Raw genomic sequence first — 19,838 nt, 5'->3', positions numbered from 1 at the left:
AAGCAATGAAATCCATAAAGCCTTTATCAACATGCTGTCCGTTCTGCCTGCCCTTCACAATGTGCTGACTGCTCTGCCTGTTCACACACATACTCGCACACACGTGCACATACACATACACACATTACACAAAAAGGTGATTCACTAAGATTAAAAATTCCACATGCTTAGAAGCAAAGAACTGGAGAATTACAGTACCTCTGCAACCTCCGTTAATCCCTCACACTCATATGCCTTATGATACAGTCTTCAATCACAGGTTTCTCAACTAATTTTTTCCCTCAAAATGCCTTCCTCATTCAGAGTACTGAGATCTGAGTATACACATATTTCAAAGAAGTAGCAGTTATAAACAAAACTTGTTTTTATTTTTCTAATGTTGCGTTGCTTAATGATTTTACAACATTAGCCCTATGGTTGTTTAAAACAACGATGAGACCCCCAAACTGCCTTCTCTTCTCATTCAGCAGTGATTTACACTTGTCTAGTATTGTTCATCTGGAACATTAGAATTATGTTATCACTCTAAAGTACTTAGACATCCAAACATGCTTCCTGTTTGCATTTGTGTTTTAGAAACTGGGGTGTAAAGAGCTGGAAAAGATAAAAGGATAACACTTCAGATGATAACTTTAGACAATTAAAAATTAATATATTCAGTTAGAAACACTTTTGTCATTATTTCTCAGAAGCTGAGCACTGTGCATCAGAGGTCACCTGCAAAAACTTTGCCTGAGTGGTTTACCTGAGTCTAAGTACAGGTTCAGTTCTAAGAAAGTTTGATGTTCTTGACTTTCAATGGGAAAAAAGATATATTCTTCAACTGCTGAAAGTAAGGTAAAGGTCCAGTGCAGACAAAGCAAACTGCCTTGTCTTAACTATGATTTGATTCTACATAAGCATCATTGATTGAATTAACAACAAGCTTTTATTCATTGTAAATACAAGGTCACACAATGAAATTCACACCTGGTCTCTGGTCGGTTTAGTCCACTCCTGATTAATATATATTTTCAGGAAAACAAGTAATACAAATACTACTTTACTTCCCAAATACTTTAGTTCTGTAGACTTTAAAACACTACATTAAACATTTCAAACATTTTATTCACTGTGGAACTTATTATATTATGTATCTTTTGCTGTCCCTCATTAAGCTCAGATTACTGTTCATATGGGATAAAATCTCCAGGCAACAATGTTCTGTATTTGTTTTGGACTGGCTGGTATTGATGAAACTGATGGTATATACACTTGTACATAAAACCCATGATTTAACTGAAATCTCATGTTTCAGATGTTTTTTAGTATTATCTTATGCAGCATTTTATTGAATTATTGGAAATGGAATGATTTAATAGCATTATTGGCAGGAACAAAAATGGGTTAAACTTGCAAGATGTACCATCCCTGCTCTAGATTTGTGTTGAAAGTCTTTGACTGGATAATAATTCTTTGAAAATTTTTTGATCCAAAGACCAGGTCTAGATGGAAGTTTTGAAATGTAAAAGCCAAAGTATTTTGGTTACTGTGGATACAAGCGCTAACAGTCAGTTTAAATATTAAAAACTGGAATATCACGAATAAAAGTATGCTGGATAAACACCTATCAAATGACCTTTCTGATATAAATCCCAAACAGTATTTTCTCTGACTGCCTAGATAGCAGACATGGATTGGTAAAGAGTGGCCCTCTGTGCACAATCCCCCTTTGCAATTAGGAAGAGGGGGAAAAAATCTGCTTCTTATTCACTGGAACCTTACAGCTCATGCTAAAACCAAATATATGTGCAGCTGGTTACAGCTCTTAAAATCTCTGAAATGATGGATAGCTTCTATTATTCAGTAGCCACATTATTGAACAGCTGTTTCACCGCTTCAGGTATGCTCTCTCCAAACAGCTCCCCTTTTAATCCCCTAGAAAGCTCACTTCTTGGACTTTAGATGGTGTTTATAAAGACGTAATAGTTCTTAGCTGCTATGCTGCATTAGGATAAAAGATTGCACAATACTGAGTTGTTTTTTAGCCTTGATCCGTTTTTAAATATGGTATGAATATTATAGTTCTGTTAGCTTCTCTGAACTCCCTAGGCATCCCTCTTGTTGCCAGAAAGGAATTACAAATTGACAATGCAAGTTATTTTATTTCATTTTCCATCTCTCTTGGAATTTGGAAATGCATCTATTCTGTCCATGATCTTTTTATTTCCTGATTTTCTGATTTTTAAGTACTTGTTTTATTGCCTGTAGAAATAGTAGATCTTCGATTTCTGCCCAGAAAAATTTATGCACCAACAGTAGAATACTGTGTCAAAGAACACAGATATAGGCAAATCTTTGGTTCCCTGTAATAGCAGGCTTTTTGTCAGGAAATTCTGCTGTTCCTGCTTGTATGGTTTGATTTCTCTCTGTCTCTTTGCTCTGCTATGTATATAATAGCATCTTGCTTCATACAGGTATTTGTTTAAAGTGCATGCTGATTTCCTTCCCTCTTGAACAATAAGAAATGGAGACTCAGGGGAAAAGAGAATTAAGAAAACACTTGCTAGCACATGCAGAAGCAGCCTGGTCTGTGGAGAATGCATAGGACAATATATCTAAGGGTCTTTTCTGAGGTCAGACTTTGATTTGGATTATGAATTTGGGGAAGACACTCCTCTATTCCCTTAATTATCTGGCTAGGAAATTACATAATACTGCTGGCCCACGTATATGAAACCAAGAGAGCATCCTGAGACAGGAATATCTGTATATTAAGAGCTATTTTGTGGCCAGTTATCTGCTTGTGTCTGTCCTTTGATAGTACGGGTTTCTATGTACCTGCAGTTGGAAAGCACAGTTTCTCAGGAGAGAGCCAAAGGCAACCAGATCGCCTGAGGAATCTCACTGAGTACCTTCAGTTAAGTTCTGAATAAATTCAGTGGCAATTATTGGGCTCAAGCTAAAAATAGTGCAGGAAAACAAAACAAATATTTAATACTTATTAAGATTTTTATGCCCCAAACAAAATGAATCAGGAACATTTTATGTACATGAGCTAGCTATATGCAATTTATCATTACTTTAATCTTGAAGTCATGCATTTTATTGCTTCTATAAGCCAAACTCATGGCAGAAACTGTTTCCTAGCATTCCTCTTGTCTCTCCTGGAGCTACCGAGGTACCACTCTTCAATTCCCTTTATTTCTGAGGTTCTCTGTGTCTGACTTTGTCCTGCAAAATGCATTTATGTTTCTGAGCTCTCTTTCTGCCACACTGTCCCTGCAGGCTGGACTCTTCTTGTGCTCCCCATCTCCTCCTTTTCTCCATTTCCTCTTTCCTCAGTAGAAATTACTGTGTGTCTTTTTTGTCTCCATATCAAAGGAAGGAAGGAAGGAGGGAGGGAGGGAAGAAGAGGAAGAAAGGGGGAGGGGGGGAAGAAAACAAAGAGGGGGACAGAGGATATCTGCTTCACATCTAAGTTATTTTACTGACTTAAAACATTTTAGGGAATCCTGAACAAAAGCAGAGGGACATTTAACTGGATTGTTTTCACAGAGGTGTTCTTGTCACTCTTTGGGAGACAGCTCTGGCCCAACAGAGCTGTTGCTGAGTGAGAGCTAGTTTGCTTGGCTGGGCTTAAGCTGACTTCTTTCAGAAAGCTGGCAGTGCTTTCCAGCATGCTTTGTAGTACCATATTATTCAGATTTTTCCATTTTCCAAGGTGTCTCAGGCTTCTGATCTACCTGGACAGCTATCTACAAATTATGACAAGCTTTTCTGATAAAACTTTGCACTGAAAAACCTTTGATACACATATGCAAGGGAAGGAGCAGAATTTGGATTTGCTGAAGTGTGAGTGCTCACAGCTAAAACAGAGTTTGACTACAGTTGTCCTTTGAATACATACGTAGCTAGATACTAAGTACTCAATAAAATGGAAGAAAACAAGCCCTACATTTAGGCACTGAGAACTAATAGATTTTTTTTTTTAATTCTGGCCCTAATTAGTCCTATTTTAATTCTTTATCTGTATAATGGGTATAAAAATGACACCTTGCCTTCAAGAGTCTTATAAAATATATTAATTCCTGGTCTGGAGCAGTCTAATATTTCAATGAATGTCTAAAAAAAGTCTGAAGAAAGTGAGTCATTCTTAGTGGTGAGGTCTTCAATGGAACTATATATAAGACATGGACCCACACAGAGAATGATAAATGCTAAAAAAAGAAAAATCAGCTATCTTATTTCGTAAGTACCTTCCATCCCCCTGCACTGAATTCATGGATTATTCATAAATATAATTATACTGTGTGTATGATGTCAAGTAGAATATGTATCTTGGGGTGAAGGGTGGTAAGCCAGTGTTGAACAGTCTTCATTCTGATATTTTGTATCTTTGTGACTTTGCAACATTCCTTTAATGTGTAGTGGGGATTAGCAGCACTTATTTTGTCTGCTTTATTCATTGCAGGAACTTTTCCTTTTAAGAAGGTGTACTGAAATATAGAAATTATATCAAGTGAAGTTACAGTCTCCTGCAATCTTGTGTCGCTAGATCAGAAGCACACAGTTTTAATATCTGATTTGTTGGTAGCACTGGTCGGTTTTGGACCTGATATTAGAGGCAGAAGGGGCCAGTGAGGCTCACAAGTGTTCATCAAGACCATTAGGGGCACTTCTTTATCACAAAGAGAAGTTAAATTAGAAAAAGCTTGCTCACAAGGAGATCTGCAAAGCATCAGTAAAAGAAGTCACTAGCGGTGTCTCCCAGGGCTCAGTTTTGGGGGCGGTGCTGTTCAATATCTTTATAGATGATCTAGACATAGGGATTGAATGCACCCTCAGTAAATTTGCAGATGACACCAAGCTGGGTGGGAGTGTCGATCTGCCGGAGGGTAGGAAGGCCCTACAGAGGGATCTGGACAGGTTAGATAGATGGGCCGAGACCAACGGCATGACGTTCCACAAGAACAAGTGCCGGGTCTTGCACTTTGGCCACAACAACCCCATGCAGTGCTACAGGCTGGGGGAAGAGTGGTTAGAAAGCGGCCCGGTGGAAAGAGACCTGGGGGTGCTGATCGACAGCCGGCTAAACATGAGGCAGCAGTGTGCCCAGGTGGCCAAGAAGGCCAATGGCATCCTGGCCTCTACTAGGAATAGTGTAGCCAGCCGGTCTAGGGAAGTGATCGTCCCTCTGTACTCGGCACTGGTGAGGCCACACCTTGAATACTGTGTCCAGTTCTGGGCCCCGCACTTCAAGAAAGATGTTGAGGTGTTGGAGCGAGTCCAGAGGAGGGCGACCAAGCTGGTGAAGGGTCTGGAGGGTCTGACCTCCGAGGAACAGCTGAGGGAGCTGGGGTTGTTTAGCCTGGAGAAGGGGAGGCTCAGGGGTGACCTTATTGCAGTCTACAACTACCTGAAGGGAGGTTGTGGTGAAGTGGGAGTTGGCCTCTTCTCCCAGGCAACTAGTGATAGGACAAGAGGACATAGCCTCAAGCTTTGCCAGGGGAGGTTCAGGTTGGACATTAGGAAGAATTTCTTTTCAGAAAGGGTTATTAGACATTGGAATGGGCTGCCCAGGGAGGTGGTAGAGTCACCATCTCTGCATGTGTTTAAGAAAAGACTGGACATGGCACTTAGTGCCATGGTCTAGTTGACATGGTGGTGTCAGGGCAATGGTTGGACTTGATGATCCCAGAGGTCTCTTCCAACCTGATTGATTCTGTGATTCTCTGTGATTTGGACAGGGGGAGGCCCCAAAGACTCCCTAAACATTAGTTGTCAAATGCAGTATCCTTGTATAGGAAATGGATTGGTGGAAACGCTCATCACAGTAGCATCAGGAAGGAGGGTGCCATACGAGGTAGACTGACTTGCGTGAAGGTTTCCTGTGACTGAGGGAAATGAATTAAGAGAGTCAGATTGCTGGACTCTGACAGTAGATATCCCAATGTGTACTTGGAAAATCGGCTGTGTAGCAACATTGCAGAATCCTTCCGTACTGTTTTGGGACTGGATCAATCCGCATAGAGGTAATACGACCCTAAGAATACATCAAGCTGTCCTCTCATTAATTTTGAACATGTTAACTCAGATTTTTAAGAAAATGCAGAACATCTATGGGAAGAATAATCAGCCCCTCGGATAAATAACAGAACAAGTTTACCTTTACAGAGAAGATTCTTGAAACCAAATACTATTTGCTAGGCAGGAAGAATTGTTCAAAGGGCTATATCAAGATGCTAGGACTGTCTGTATGAGATCAATATGTGACTTTAAGCTTCACAGCTAGTGCTTGCTTTGGCTGGAGACAAGTTACATAGTTCAGTTTCTGAGAACAGACTTCTTCAAATGCATGGATTTTTTCTTATACTCACTGGTAATAAAAGATTATGCCTGTCATTATATATGCAAGTAATTTATGGATTGGTATAAAAATGTCATGTTGTATTTGTAACTTCTAACTACTCAGTTATGGGTAGAAAACACAGAACTAATTACTGCTTTTGTGTTGTATCTGAGATAAACAATACAAGAATATTTGCAAAAGAGTGAAAAACGTGTAAATAAAGCAGAGAATGTGAACAGAAAGAAAGGTCACACTATTTGAAGTATATCTGAATACAATATACAGATTGGGAATAAGTTGCACGGGGAGAAAAAACAGATATAAAGGCAGGAAAGGAACAGAAAGTAGACAGTTTACTATCTGGCTCACACAGCCAGAAATCTGATTTTGCATTTGTTTGTTTATTTATTGAATGTGCTTGTTTATTTTTACATTTCAGAATTATAAATGTTATTGTTCAGTGGCAAGATACTTAAAAATTGTGGGCAAACTATTTTGATGCCTGTGGTAATTAATATTTTATATGGGATCCAGTCAGTAGCTACACAGGCTTTTTTACAGGTTCTGGGTAACAGTTGCTGTATCATTGGTGACATAGCTAGACCATGCTACATGAAATGCTGCTGTTTAATATTAAAAATATGTTGTCACGGGTTGATGAAGAAATACTGGAAATGCAGTGATCTGTGAATCACCCCAGAGTGCCCACTTGTTTTCCAAAATGGAAACTTTAATTTTTAGATAAAGTTAGCATAAATGGAATGCCTTTCCCTCATACTTTGGACTTATTGGCCAGTTATACCTTGTTCAAGTGTTTTAGGGATCAGTAAAGGACAGAGAGTGAAATATCACCTTTATGCATAGAAGGGATGCCATCCAGGGACCTTGACAGGCTTGAGAAGTGACCCCATGTGAAACTCATACAGTTCGACAGGGCCAAATGCAAGGTCCTGCACCTAGGTCAGGGCAATCCCCAACATCAATACAGACTGGGGGATGAATTAAGAGCAGCCCTGGAGAGAAGGACTTGGGGATACTGATGGATGAAAAGTTGGATATGAGCCGGCAACATGTGCTTGCAGCTCAGAAAGCCAAGCGTATTGTGGACTGCATAAAAAGAAGCCTGGTCAGCAAGTTGAGGGAGGTGATTCTCCCCTTCTACTCTGCTCTGGTGAGACCCCACCTGGAGTACTACATCCAGCTCTGGGGTCCCCTGCACAAGGAAGACATGGACCTGTTAGAGCAAGTCCAGAGCAGGGCCATGAAAATTATCAGAGGGATGGAACACATCTCCTATGAGGAAAGGCTGAGAGAGTTGGGATTGTTCAACCTGGAGAAGAGAAGGCTGCAGGGACACCTTATTGTGGCCTTCCAATATATAAAGGAGGCTTATAGGAAAGGTGGAGAGAGACTTTTTAGCAAGGCCTGTAGTGACAGGACAAAGGGCAATGGTTTTAAACTGAAAGAGGGTAGATTCAGATTGGACATAAAGAAGAATTTTTTTTTTACTGTGAGGGTGGTGGTACACTGGAACAGGTTGCCTGAAGAAGTCGTGGATGCCCCCTCCCTGGAAGTGTCCAAGGCCAGACTGAATGGGGTTTTGAGTAACATGAAAGATGTCCCTGCCTATGGCAGGGGGAATGGACTAGACGAACTTTGAAGATCCCTTCAGACCCAAACCATTCTGTGATTCTGATTCTGTGATTCTAATCATCCTTTCTCCCATGCCCTCTACAAGTTTGGGCCTGTCATCACAGTACAATTTTGAAAGGACTGCTCTTATTTTGAGTCTTGTGGAATATATCATCCCAAAGTTAATTTGTAAGAAGGCTAGTCCAGGGTTTCTGCCATGTCTGCAACACATAAAAAGAAATAAGCTTTGCAGTGTAGGGATGATTTGCTGCAGTCTAGAAAAGGGACAGTAAATCAGCTTCTTCCAAATGCTAAAGAGCAGCCGAGCCTTATACTGTTGAAATCTACGGTGGATTTGTATTTAGCAAAATCAGGTCTTCTGCCTGCTATATATCCAGCACTCAGTCTCTAGTGTAGCTAAATGCCCATAGGCTTAACTTTAAATTAGCCCAAAGATGAGAGTGAAAAAAATATATAAGACAAATTATACATATATTTTCCTTTTCTTGGCAGTTTTCGCCACTAGCAGAGACACTGAAGCAATGACTTAGAGAGATCTTTGATCTCACCTAGTATGGTCATACTGATGATTCTTGAGAGCTACACCCTCTATTCAGATTCTCTAGCATGTTTCTGAGGAGCAGTGTCTGCTTGGTGCTGAACATAGGCTTGATGGTGCAAACCAGTCATCCTTGAAGTCGCTAAATGTGAAGCAAAACACATCCTAATACGATGCCATAGTCCACACATGATACGCAGGATGACCATCCAGTGGAACTATAATTCATCCTCCTTTATGAGAATAGGGAAATGCATCTCCCAAATTGTTACCAGAGAACAATTAGCACCGTGTAGTGACATAAAGCGCATGGGATCACATCAGAGCGATCTGCTGGTTGCCGTGGTGATGGGAGTGGGCCCGCAAAGCCAGCCGCCTGGCTGCTGAATTGGAAGGGATAAGAAAAACACAGCCCACTTCCCATGTGAAATGAATTACAAGAACAAGCAGAGGAAGAAAAGAAAATTGTCAACCCTTAATCAAATATTCTCGTATTTTTAGAAAGGGTTTGAAGAAAACGGAGGCCATCTCCCCTTACCTCTTGGGCTTCAGGGACCTGGCTAGTAATATCTCTGTACATACAATGGAAATAAATCACAATGGTTTGTATAAGAAAAATCACATGTAACAGAAACCTCATCTGTGTGCAGTGGAAGATGACAATACCTTATTCAGTCCTGCTATTTGTTGTGCCTGCCTTAGCAAACAAAATCTGTAGGAATATGTTAAAATGGTTCTCAACATAAGGACTGTATTTAGCAGGCAAGCCTGACTGCATATTTTCCCCACATCTTTTGATTTTCAACTAGAGAAAGATAGTATATTCTAGTTCTTTATTAGCTTACAGGCTCTCTTACCTTTTACCCTTGCTTCACCACTACAGTTTAAAAGCAGCATAGTGGAACATGGAACACATTTCAACATAGCAAACCAGTGATGCATAGACAACACCATTCATTTTCCAGTATTTCTCATTTTTGGGAGCTGCTTCATATTTGTTATATTTAGTAATATGATATTAAACAAAACAGCAAGCTCAGTAGACCTAACAGCCTCCAATTACTAGTAGCTAGGTCCTGAAAATGGTTTGGGCACCTGAAAGTTAGGCAGTGCCTTCATTTTGCAGTGCACAGAGCCGACTCCAAACAGCCAGGTGAGGCCTCCAAGACCATATTAAAAATGCAGTTAGCTGCAGCTATGGTGAGCATCGCCGTGCTTTACTTTACAGTTCCTGTCTCTGGGAGTGGGATCTCTACAACTGAATTAGGCACACAAGACCCTGCTTAATTTAATAGGAAGAGAAAGGCACTTAAGAAAGGGGTTTGGAATGCTAAGCAGAGGAAGCCAGTAGGGTAGTCCAAAGCAGAAGTTCTATCTGAAAGTTTTGCCTCCCTTTGCAGCCCTGCATTAGACACCATTTGGAGGCTGGATGTCCCGTGCTTCTCCCTGGGTCTTGACATCCAAGTTGTCCCTTTGGATGAGGACTTCTGGCTCACTGTTTTCTTTGAAATTACAGTATGCACCAGAAGAATGAGTCTGTAGCTCAGAAGTTAGGACACTTGGTTGAAAGAAATAGAAAGTCCTGAATTTTTAGCTTTTTCTCTGTTTTTTATATTTGGCAGCCCCTGGATGTAAACCAGAAACATTTCTAGCAACAGCACAAGAAGACTGATTTACCACAGCCAGCTGTCAGTAATCTAAAGGATAATATTCCTTTCTGGCTTACTGACTAAACTTCACAGCAATTTAGTTTCAGCAGGACCAGTGAACAATTCCTCCTCAATCCCAGAATGCCCTTTCCTATCAGTTGTTGCATAGCTGCCTCTCTTTTTAGGAAATTGGAGTTTGAGAAAGACACCTGAATCTGATCTCCTGCCTTCTGCCTGAATCCTCTAATGGCTGGGCTGTGCTATGAGAAAGACAAAGTAATTCTTCCTCCTTCCATCACATTTGTAAGACAGAGCAGCTGCCAATTCACGGCGTGCTTCCGTGTTTCTGTCTTGGGCATGCTCTGAGGCTTCCTACCAGATAAAGCTCTGATGGCATCTAAGAGGAGGACCTACTTTCTAGACTCACTTGAAGGTCTGACGTGGTTTCCAGGCTGCTCCGTCTGCTCAGAATGGAGACCTTGAACACCAGGCAGCCCACAGGTAAAGGTGCCAGTGTGAGCGTCATTCAGCTGCAGGCAGGAGGTGAACAAGTGCTTCCAAGACCTCAGTTGTAACTTTAGGGCGTAAGTGTGTGAATGTTTAAGTATTTTCTTGAGCGTGTGTTTTCCTTGCTGCTATTTCATAGACCCTTTCTGTGAACAACCTATTTTTAAGACATGGATTCTGCACAAAATTATACAGTCAGAGTCTTTGACTCTGTGTTTTGTACTCTCTGGGCTGATTTACGTGGCTCATATTTTAAACAACATGACAAGGGTTGATAAAAATGTGAGGAAGGAAATACTTCTGTGAGACATTCTGGGAGGTGAACAGAGTTTTTACATTTATTACAAAAACACCAGTGTTAGCTCCAAGGTTAAACAGAACTCCAAGATACGTGCAGAGCAGGTATTCAGCATTTTTGTTATGTCTGAAAATATCACGTTTACCCCTTCCTGCACTCCCCAAACTTACACACTTATTGGAGAAAGGAATATTTTTCTGAGAATCTAGAAGTCTCTTAATTAGCTAACAGTAATATTGATTTTAAAATGGGTCCTTTGAGAAATTTAGCATCTAAGCTAACTAGCATTTATCTCAAGTAAGCTGAGTAATGGTACAATATAGACTCTCTGAAATTTTCATTACTCAAATGAAGTGAAATTATCCTCACAATATACATTCAAGACATTAAGATGTAATTTAGGTAAGTATTAATAATTATTTTATTGAATTGTTATGACCAAATAGGCAGACAGAGTTGGGTCAACAGTGTTAGTAATTAAGTGGGCCAAGTGCGACATCAGAGGTAATTTTTTCAATTGCCACCTTCTCTGTGCAGCTAATTTGCATGTGACAATTGTGTTGGTTGTAATGAATCAGTGCTACAAGGAAGAGGGGATAAAAATAGCAGGAATTCTTCCTACAAAGATCCTTGTCCCAGCTATCAGTATTGTTTAACTATCACTATAATTAACTATTACTGTTGTGTGAAAGGTCTGTGACTACATGTTCATTTGAATCCAATATTTGAAAAGCTTTTGATGGCACTGGTTACTTCAGGTTCACTTCTGGAAGAGCTGAATGTGAACCAGAGAGAGATCTCTAAAACATATGTAGAGTGGGACTAGGGATCTGTTGGGACTCCTTTTTAAATTGACTACTTACATCACCTTCTATCTTTATTCACAGTTTGTAAATTAGGGCTCTGAATTGCTCTCATCTCACTCTTATCTGTGAGTGAAATGGCCTTTTTTAGTTAACATTTCAATAGTAGTTTATTATTACTTCCTGACAAAATGACAGTAATGTGGAAAACTTTCTTCAAGTTTTCTCTTTGGTTTCCTGGGGGTTTTAACTGCTAAGAGAGTCATAAATGTAAAGTGACAATAGAGCTAGGTGAGGATTAAGAATGAGTATCAGTATCAGTAGTTTAAAAGCAAAATAATTTTGGAAGAACTCTATCAAATGATTATTTTGCAACATGCTCGGTCCTTTCTTCCTAACGTGTTTTGTAATCAATGTCTTTTCCCCAAGGCATAATTTCATGCTTCTGCAGGGGATTTTTCTAACATAGTCTTATCAGGTTTGTAGGTGAAATAACAATTTCTGCAGTATCTCCAGGAATCTGATAAATCTTTCTGACCTGAAAGTACAAGTTAGGCATTTCACTCAATAATCATACTTACAGATCTTGTTTTCATGTTAACAGTGGCATTACTAGTGAGAGGCAACCTTTTCACTCATACTGAAGCTTGCTAAATTCTGGTTGTTTGCTAGTTCTTGTTTGGAAATGAAATGTGTGACACATTGCCTGAAATTTTTGCACTAATAAGAAGCAGTTTCAATATCGAAAACTACATTTCTCTAGTCATTTCTTGCAAGTCTCTAAGAAATAAACTCTTTTACCTTGTGGAAAAGCTATCTTGTAATGAAAATTTATAAACCTTCTGGCATATGATTTAGACAATGAAAAAGAAAAGTCCTGGTTATTCACTGTGTCCTTAACCATTTTGTGCAATGTCATTAATTTGTTTGCAGCCAGTGGACACTTTAGATGTCAACTATTTCAAGGGGATGCAGTTTGGAAGGATATTAGGATTAGGTGGGTGAGAAGCAAAGCAATTCGGAATGAAGAGGGGCTGTTTTAAGTGAATCGTTGAGGATGTGCTTCATAAGAGTCCTTGTTCCCATTGGTATCAGATGCCTGCTCCCTTCCTTCCCAGTTATGCATTTGGGGTAGGAAGGAGTAAAGAACAATAGAGCTCTTTGATGCTGTTGGTCTCAGTTTTCTATCTCTGACTTCCATCTGCAAGCACGTATAGTGGAAAAATATTCGCATCTGCCCCTGCCCTGCTCCCACCTCTCTTATCTGAGTGGCAGGAATGATGGTACTCTCAGATACCTTGGCTAACTGTACCACCTCCCAAATTCTCTTTTTTCCTTTCTGTGCCAAGTCATATTTCCAGCAACCCCGAAAACCCAAGTACGAGGCCTATTGCCCCAACTCCATTCAGATCCCCCCAGCTGTGCTCCTGCAGTGTCAGGTCTCAGTCAGCCAGGGTGAGATTCTATGCAAATACAAAATGTTGATGGTGCAGCAGATTACTATATGGGCATCTGGGAGAGGGCAAAGGAGAGCAAATAGTGCTCCCCGAGCAACAAGAGTGATGCAACCACCAGTGCTACCCCATCAATACTGTATCTATCTCAGAAGTCATCCTTCCCTTACCACACCAACCCTGCTCTTGGGCAAACCAATGTCCAATACACCAAAAGCTTAAAAAGGTTACCAGAAGTTGTTGCCACTTCCAGTAGCACTTGGCATCTCCAGCTGAACTTGATCTCAAAAATGGCTGCTCAGCAAATGAATTCAACTCAGCCTGGTGGGTAGCAGCTCTTACACAACTTTAGGCACCAGATTCACTACTTTCCTCCTCTGAGGAAAGGAAAAATCACTGAAAGGAAAATTGGTTCTGTCCTAGTCCAAATCAGGACATGCTGACATAGTTGAGCATAGAAAAAGCTGGGTTAGTTGGTATTGTCAGCCTATAGCCAGAACTCTCTCAAATCTTCTATTTCTTACATAAAAATCTTTTCTTTTGTAAGAGAGAAAAAAGCTTCAAATGCAAAATTATTTTTTTTTCTTTCTCTTTTTTTTTTTTTCAGCCAGTTTTTACTTAGTCTACCCAAAGTGATGCATATGCATTTACCTCCCCACTGAGGTTCTTTTTCCAGAATTTTGATTGCTATTAAAATCTATGAAACCTCTCTCCAGCCTTTATCAGGCTTTCAATCTATTAGCCAAGGTGAAGAGCAAGAATAAGACCAAAAAGCATATGCAACTGGTTTGTTCCCCACACCCCCTCTCTTCCAACTTCAGTGGTTGAGTTTTCAGTAAGTCTAGTGATAGATCTTCCAGCTGTTTTAAAGGTTCTGTACCATTTTTATTTTACTTCGATGACAGAACCAGACATTGGAATTTTTCACCATAGGTCTCATACACAGAAAATATATAAAGAAAGATTAATAACATAGGTACAAAAGGGGGAAAAAGAGGAACATACAGTCATGCCTGCCATCCTAATATGTTCTTCTAATCACCATATTTTATTATTTTCAGGGACAAATCTTCAAAATGCTTTTGTTCCTGCAGGATGTAGAATGCATATTGGTCTTTTTTGTTTTTTAAGAATCATGAAAGTTGTTCTCTTTTGATAGTAAATGAAGTTGTCTACAAGTTCATTAATCTTCTGCTTTGATTGGATTTTAGAGGCTTCTTGAGCTGTTTAATGTATTAAAATTAGGCTATTTTTAATAGAGTAATTTTTTTGGTATAAATCTGACATATTCCAGATTAAATTGTTTTCTAAAGATTCTGTATATCTGTACTTACATACATTTGGAATCTGGTATAAAAGTCTAACCTAGCGTTCTTGGGAAAGGCTATATTTTTAGGAGGAGAGTACCAGAGGTGATTTTGTGTGGAATAACGCAAATAAATGCCAGTAAAATCTTTATCTCATAGTGTAACATTACACATTTTGTTCTGAACTTATTTATAGGAACTATGTCAGATTTTGGCAAAATTTCTGGGTTTTTTAAATTGTGTTGTTTTTCATATGCCTCAATCTCCCACGTGCAGAGTAGTTTTTCTGTCCTTCTTGAGCCCAACTGTTCTGTGAAACTACTGCCTTCTTATTCAGGAGATTGGCTTCCTGTATGTGCTTACAGGGAAAAAGATTATATTTCCTGAGAGTTGTGCAGAACCACAAATCGCAGCGGGGCACAGCTATGCTGTTTCCTAACTGGAACTTCAGAACCAGAATCTTTCTAATTCACAAGTAAGACTCTCTGTTATGCATTAACAAGACAGGAACTTCAATAGTGCAAGCTGCAGTGAATGAGATCTGAATCTGTCCTAGTATAAGCAATTTTGATATATTCTTATTGCTTTAATTCCAAGAAGTAAGCTTTCCTTCCAACTAAGTTTTCCTATAGACTTAAGAAACTACAGTATCACAAAGCCTCTTATGTTTTTATTGCATAAATAACCCCAGTAGAGATTGCTGTCCCATATTTCCTCTTATAAGAACCTGTTCTGTATATAAGCATATCAAAGTTAAATCTTTCTACTCAAATTCTCTAAGTGTCTACTAGAATAATTTCTTTTTGGTGAATGTTTCAGCTAACATAGCTCAGCTATTTTTAAGGCTAAAATAATACAAAAAGACATTCTTGCATTAGTGTTCATTTTAATTACATTTACCATGTCATCTCTGTAAAGTCAATTGAGGTTAAATTTGGCCCAGCTTATAATAAATGTGTGCATGGCAGCTAAGTGCAGGGAGAGAATTTCTCCTCATCTCTGATCTGCTGCAGAAGGAAGTGAGGTTTTCCTCACTCTCAATGTAGGAGCCTATGGAGGGAGACTGGAGAAGTGCAAGAAGAGGAATCAGGTAAAAAAATAATCAGGGACTGGGATTAAGAGGAGAATGGGAGCAGACACCAGGGAGACAGGAATAAGGGGGCTGTTTCTTTGTGTTCACAGGCATGTCTGCAAAGCAGACAGCAGCTTTCCACTTCTATCAGTTTACTCCTCTGTGTTAAGCAATAGTGGGTATATACTGAGTATCTAAAGTTTCCTGGTTTGCTCTTGGGGAAAGACGAAGAGCTGGTTTAGCTCCATGGCAGGAGACAATGAAGTCTGTTTTACAAGAGGGATGAGCGTCTGCTGCTGTTGACACTCATGGTAAAGCACAGGAAAATCTCCAAAACCTGAGCACGCTGAAAGACCAGGTTGTTGCCTTCTCAGTCAGGGGACAAGGAGGCAACATGAATTCCAGGCTTTCCTGAGTTTTAAATATTTGATTTTGTAACCTTGATATACTTTAAAAAAATATATTATACCAGCTGCAAAGAAACAAAATATATGAACTAATATATAAGGAAAAAGCAATAGTAAAGAATTAATAAAATAATGCTGTCTCTGCTACGCAGCAACTTTGTGCAAATAGACAGGATTTTTCCTGTGCCTAAGTGTTAGTTGAATTGGGTTTTAAACACTGCAATATTTGAAGCTGGATGCCAAGGTTACTGACACCAGTAAACAGTGTGTAGTAGCTCAGTGATGAGTATACCGTGATTGTGTGTAAACATCATGCAGTGATGAAAGGTGAAATCTGAAAAACAGTGAAATGAAGTGAAAGCAATAGCTGTAATCAAAATAGCTGCATTTATTAAAATGAATGAAAATGTATAGTCTTTGTTTTGGACTTGATCTTCAGTTGGCTCAGTTTCCTTCAATCCATTTGTGCTAGCTATTTCCAGCAGCTGGAGAATCCAGGCCAACATGCAGGGTTTTTTTCCCCAATTCTTCCTCTAAGTTTACAGCCTTCTGTAGGTCATTTACAGGAGAAAGGAAGAAAGAGGAAATTATATTTTGTATGTGCTTATCAGGGAGATGAAGGGGGTATTAACCCCACCTTATCACTATCACTCTTTGCACAGCCTGTGCTGCATGCACTCTTACACCATGTGATCTACTTAAACCAGCATGATTGCACAGCTTCTCCCTTTTAGAGCAGGTCTCTGCCTGCCCCTGTTCTGAATGCTGCACACAAATTCTTTCAGGATATGATTTGCAGACTTGTAGCCTTAAATCATACCACTTACTGCAAAATATAATTTTAAATGTAATAGCTTTGCAAAGTTTCCATGATTGCCTTAAAAACACCCTCGCTAGATTTTGCAGGATACTGTGCAGAGTAGCACTTGAGAGTCCTCAAGAGTACATCTGTAAACTCAGCAGTCCGTCTGAAAAGAGTGAAGATTTAGCAGCTGAACAGGGTGAAGTATTGCATATTCCAGTGTGCTTTTTGAAAGAAGGCTATGTTGCTGTGGGACAGGAGATTTGATATTCAGAAAGAATTCACATCCATTATCAAGCCCTGATTCAGCAAAGTATTTAAGCATGTTCTTGTTATGCGCCTATTAGCTTTTCATTTTGCTACTGCTTAAGAGCTCTACTTAGAGTCAGAAGCAGCGAGCCAAATGGAAAGGTGGATTTGCTTGCATAAAGCCTATTTCATGATTATGCTAAATGAGTACAAATAATAATAATTCTTGCTTCTAGCAAGTTAGTGGCATGAGACTTCAATAGGGGTAAGAGTTCAGACAGGTCATCTGTTTTTTGCATGTTTTGTTCACAACTGTAATAGAAGCTTTTTAAAAATAATTAAAAACAACTGAGTGTTTGCCTGAAATGAGGTGGTCTAAAAAAGCAATACAAGATTGCCAGCCTGCTTTGAACCATCTTGATTTGATCCCTGGCTGCAATTCTCTTTTTGAGCTACTGTTGTGCCTCCTGTGATTCCCACTAGTCACTGCCAGCTAAAGTACCTTAACCTTCAAATGCTGAACTTACTGTCTAGGTGGTATCAGACTCCTTGAACTTAGGAGTCGTATTATCCTGTTTGTGGAGTTATAGGTCCTCTCCTACTGGTAGCAACTCCTAAGCATAGAGGCTTGAATTGTGGAGTTTTATTTTATGGACTTTTGTGGGAATGTATTTTGTGTATTGTTGAACAGATGGCCTTTTTCAGCTGTTTGCATGTTAGGAGTTATTTGACCTGCCCACAAGCAGAGAGATAAGAGCAGTGATGGGTAAAGTTAGGGCTGCACTGCCAGAGTTAAATTCAGGGGGATGAGGAGGTTTCTTGATACCACTCCCCCTCTTTGGTTTCTTCACCATTTTACTAACAAGGAACTAAATAATTTTATCCTCATCCACTCTGGTCATCTTATTCTGTGCTAAGTCTGGAGGAAAAGGAACATCATATATAGCTGGGTCAGGTAGGAGGGGAATGAAAAAATGGAATTTCTGAACATTTCTCTAGTCACGTCCTTGGTTTCAATCAAATGAAAGAAGGTTCACATCTGGTATTTGGCTTGAGTGAGAGCTGTAATTTCTCCATGGGCAGTGCTGCCAGCAGTATAGTAATTGTCCATGAGCTCAAGTGTCTTCCACCATATTTTGTCATTGTGAAAAAGAATGCAATCATAAGTTAAGCAAAACGTTCTCTTTTAAACACAACAGAAGGGCTTGTTTCAGGCTGTTGAAGGCATCTGCTATTTTTTCATTTTTATTCTACCTTTTTTTTTCCATTTTTAGGGAAGCAATGTAATGGAGGACCAGGATCTCTTGGAAATAGGAATCCTTAACTCTGGACACAGACAGAGAATACTCCAAGCAATCCAGCTTCTCCCAAAGGTATAGTTTCTGTTATTATCCAAGCGAGGGAACTAACACCTACAGCTTTCACAACACTTTTTTGAATGGAGATAAACGTAACTCTCTACTGTTTTTGTAGACATGTTTTTTGCATATGCAAATATGGCATAATGTAATGTCATTGCATTGAACTCACTTTGTATAAATGTAATTGACAAACAAAGCCAAGGAGAGTAAAACCTGTAATTTGAAGTGATGGCTGTTTAGAATTTATTTTAATTATTTTTGGCTTTTCTCTCTGTTTATAGCCTGTCATTACGTATGTGTAAATAAGGCTGTCAATGAATCCCAGATGTTTGTCTTTACAAAGCAGTTGGCCTGCAAATACTTTGCCCCTTATATAAGTATTCTTAAAAGCCTTGGATGAAATATTGTTTTCCTAACACCTGCCTTTCATGTAGGATGAGGAGACTTCCCGCAGGCTTCATATATGATTTGCTGCTGTGTACAAGAATTTTGCTTCTCAGCTGTGGACAGAATAACTTGCAGTCATTTTTCCAATCATTTGTGGTGCTAGCTGATTTAAACTATAGCTTTTAAAATCAGTGATAGACAGGGATTATTCTTACATTTTATGTACCAGAATATATCAGTGGAAGCTTCTACTAGCATTCAAAACAAAAGAGAGAGTGGGCCTAGCATGAAAACTTACTATTTGATTTTGGAAAGCTGTATAAGGAGAACGAATGAGGAGAAATAGACACTACTAAGGCTCAGAAGGCTGTCACATGTGATGCAGATACTTAGTGCAACATACTAGGGCAGGAATAAAACCTAGTGTAAAGTGCGTGGAGTGTTCTGGGAGCGGCATGTGTAGAATAATTGAGCAAAATAGAGATGAGTCTACTTGCAGTTTGATAATACTGGAGAACAAGAAGAGTTATTGAAGGACTTTCCAGTCTAGAGCATGAGGCTGACATTGCTGGAAGGGGCTTTTTGATGCACTGTGGCTTACTGGATGGATCACTTCTAAAAGAGAACAAGGATTTCTTTTGTATGGGAAAAGTTAAAAGTTGTCAATGATTTCTGTATCTGGATGTGTTAGTCAATCCATATATACTACAATATGAGTCTGCGCACTGAAACAGCAAAGATTATTAAAAACAATAATATTCCACATAACATATTAGACAAGTGAGATAAATGGTGCACGTAGTAGGGTATATAAAAGTAGCATTTGATGAATTACAGTAGATATTTAAGGTTTAACTATGAATTTATTAATTTTTCAGCAGTGCTGTCATTCAAACAAAATTTTGTAACCTTAATCCCTGCTAGTAGCTGATGAAGTATTTTTTTCTGTTTTTACACTTCTTAGAGAGATCATCTTTCTTGTATTCTAATTTAAACATTTCAAAATTAATGAATGGATTG

General features: G+C 39.3%; 1 protein-coding gene across 17 annotated transcripts in view; it reads left to right on the top strand.

Moving 5' to 3' along the window:
• ANKS1B (ankyrin repeat and sterile alpha motif domain containing 1B) overlaps positions 1 to 19,838 on the top strand; it is a 465,181-nt gene that overhangs the window by 259,917 nt on the left and 185,426 nt on the right. For all 17 annotated transcript variants that reach the window (XM_068400458.1, XM_068400457.1, XM_068400456.1 and 14 more), the window contains one exon: positions 18,345 to 18,443. In XM_068400458.1, the coding sequence (XP_068256559.1) occupies positions 18,345 to 18,443 (99 nt within the window). The remainder of the gene's footprint in view (positions 1 to 18,344; positions 18,444 to 19,838) is intronic.

Source organism: Nyctibius grandis, chromosome 5 (genome assembly GCF_013368605.1).
Source record: "Nyctibius grandis isolate bNycGra1 chromosome 5, bNycGra1.pri, whole genome shotgun sequence".
NCBI lineage: Eukaryota > Metazoa > Chordata > Aves > Nyctibiiformes > Nyctibiidae > Nyctibius > Nyctibius grandis.
This window is presented reverse-complemented; position numbering and strand designations above follow the sequence as displayed.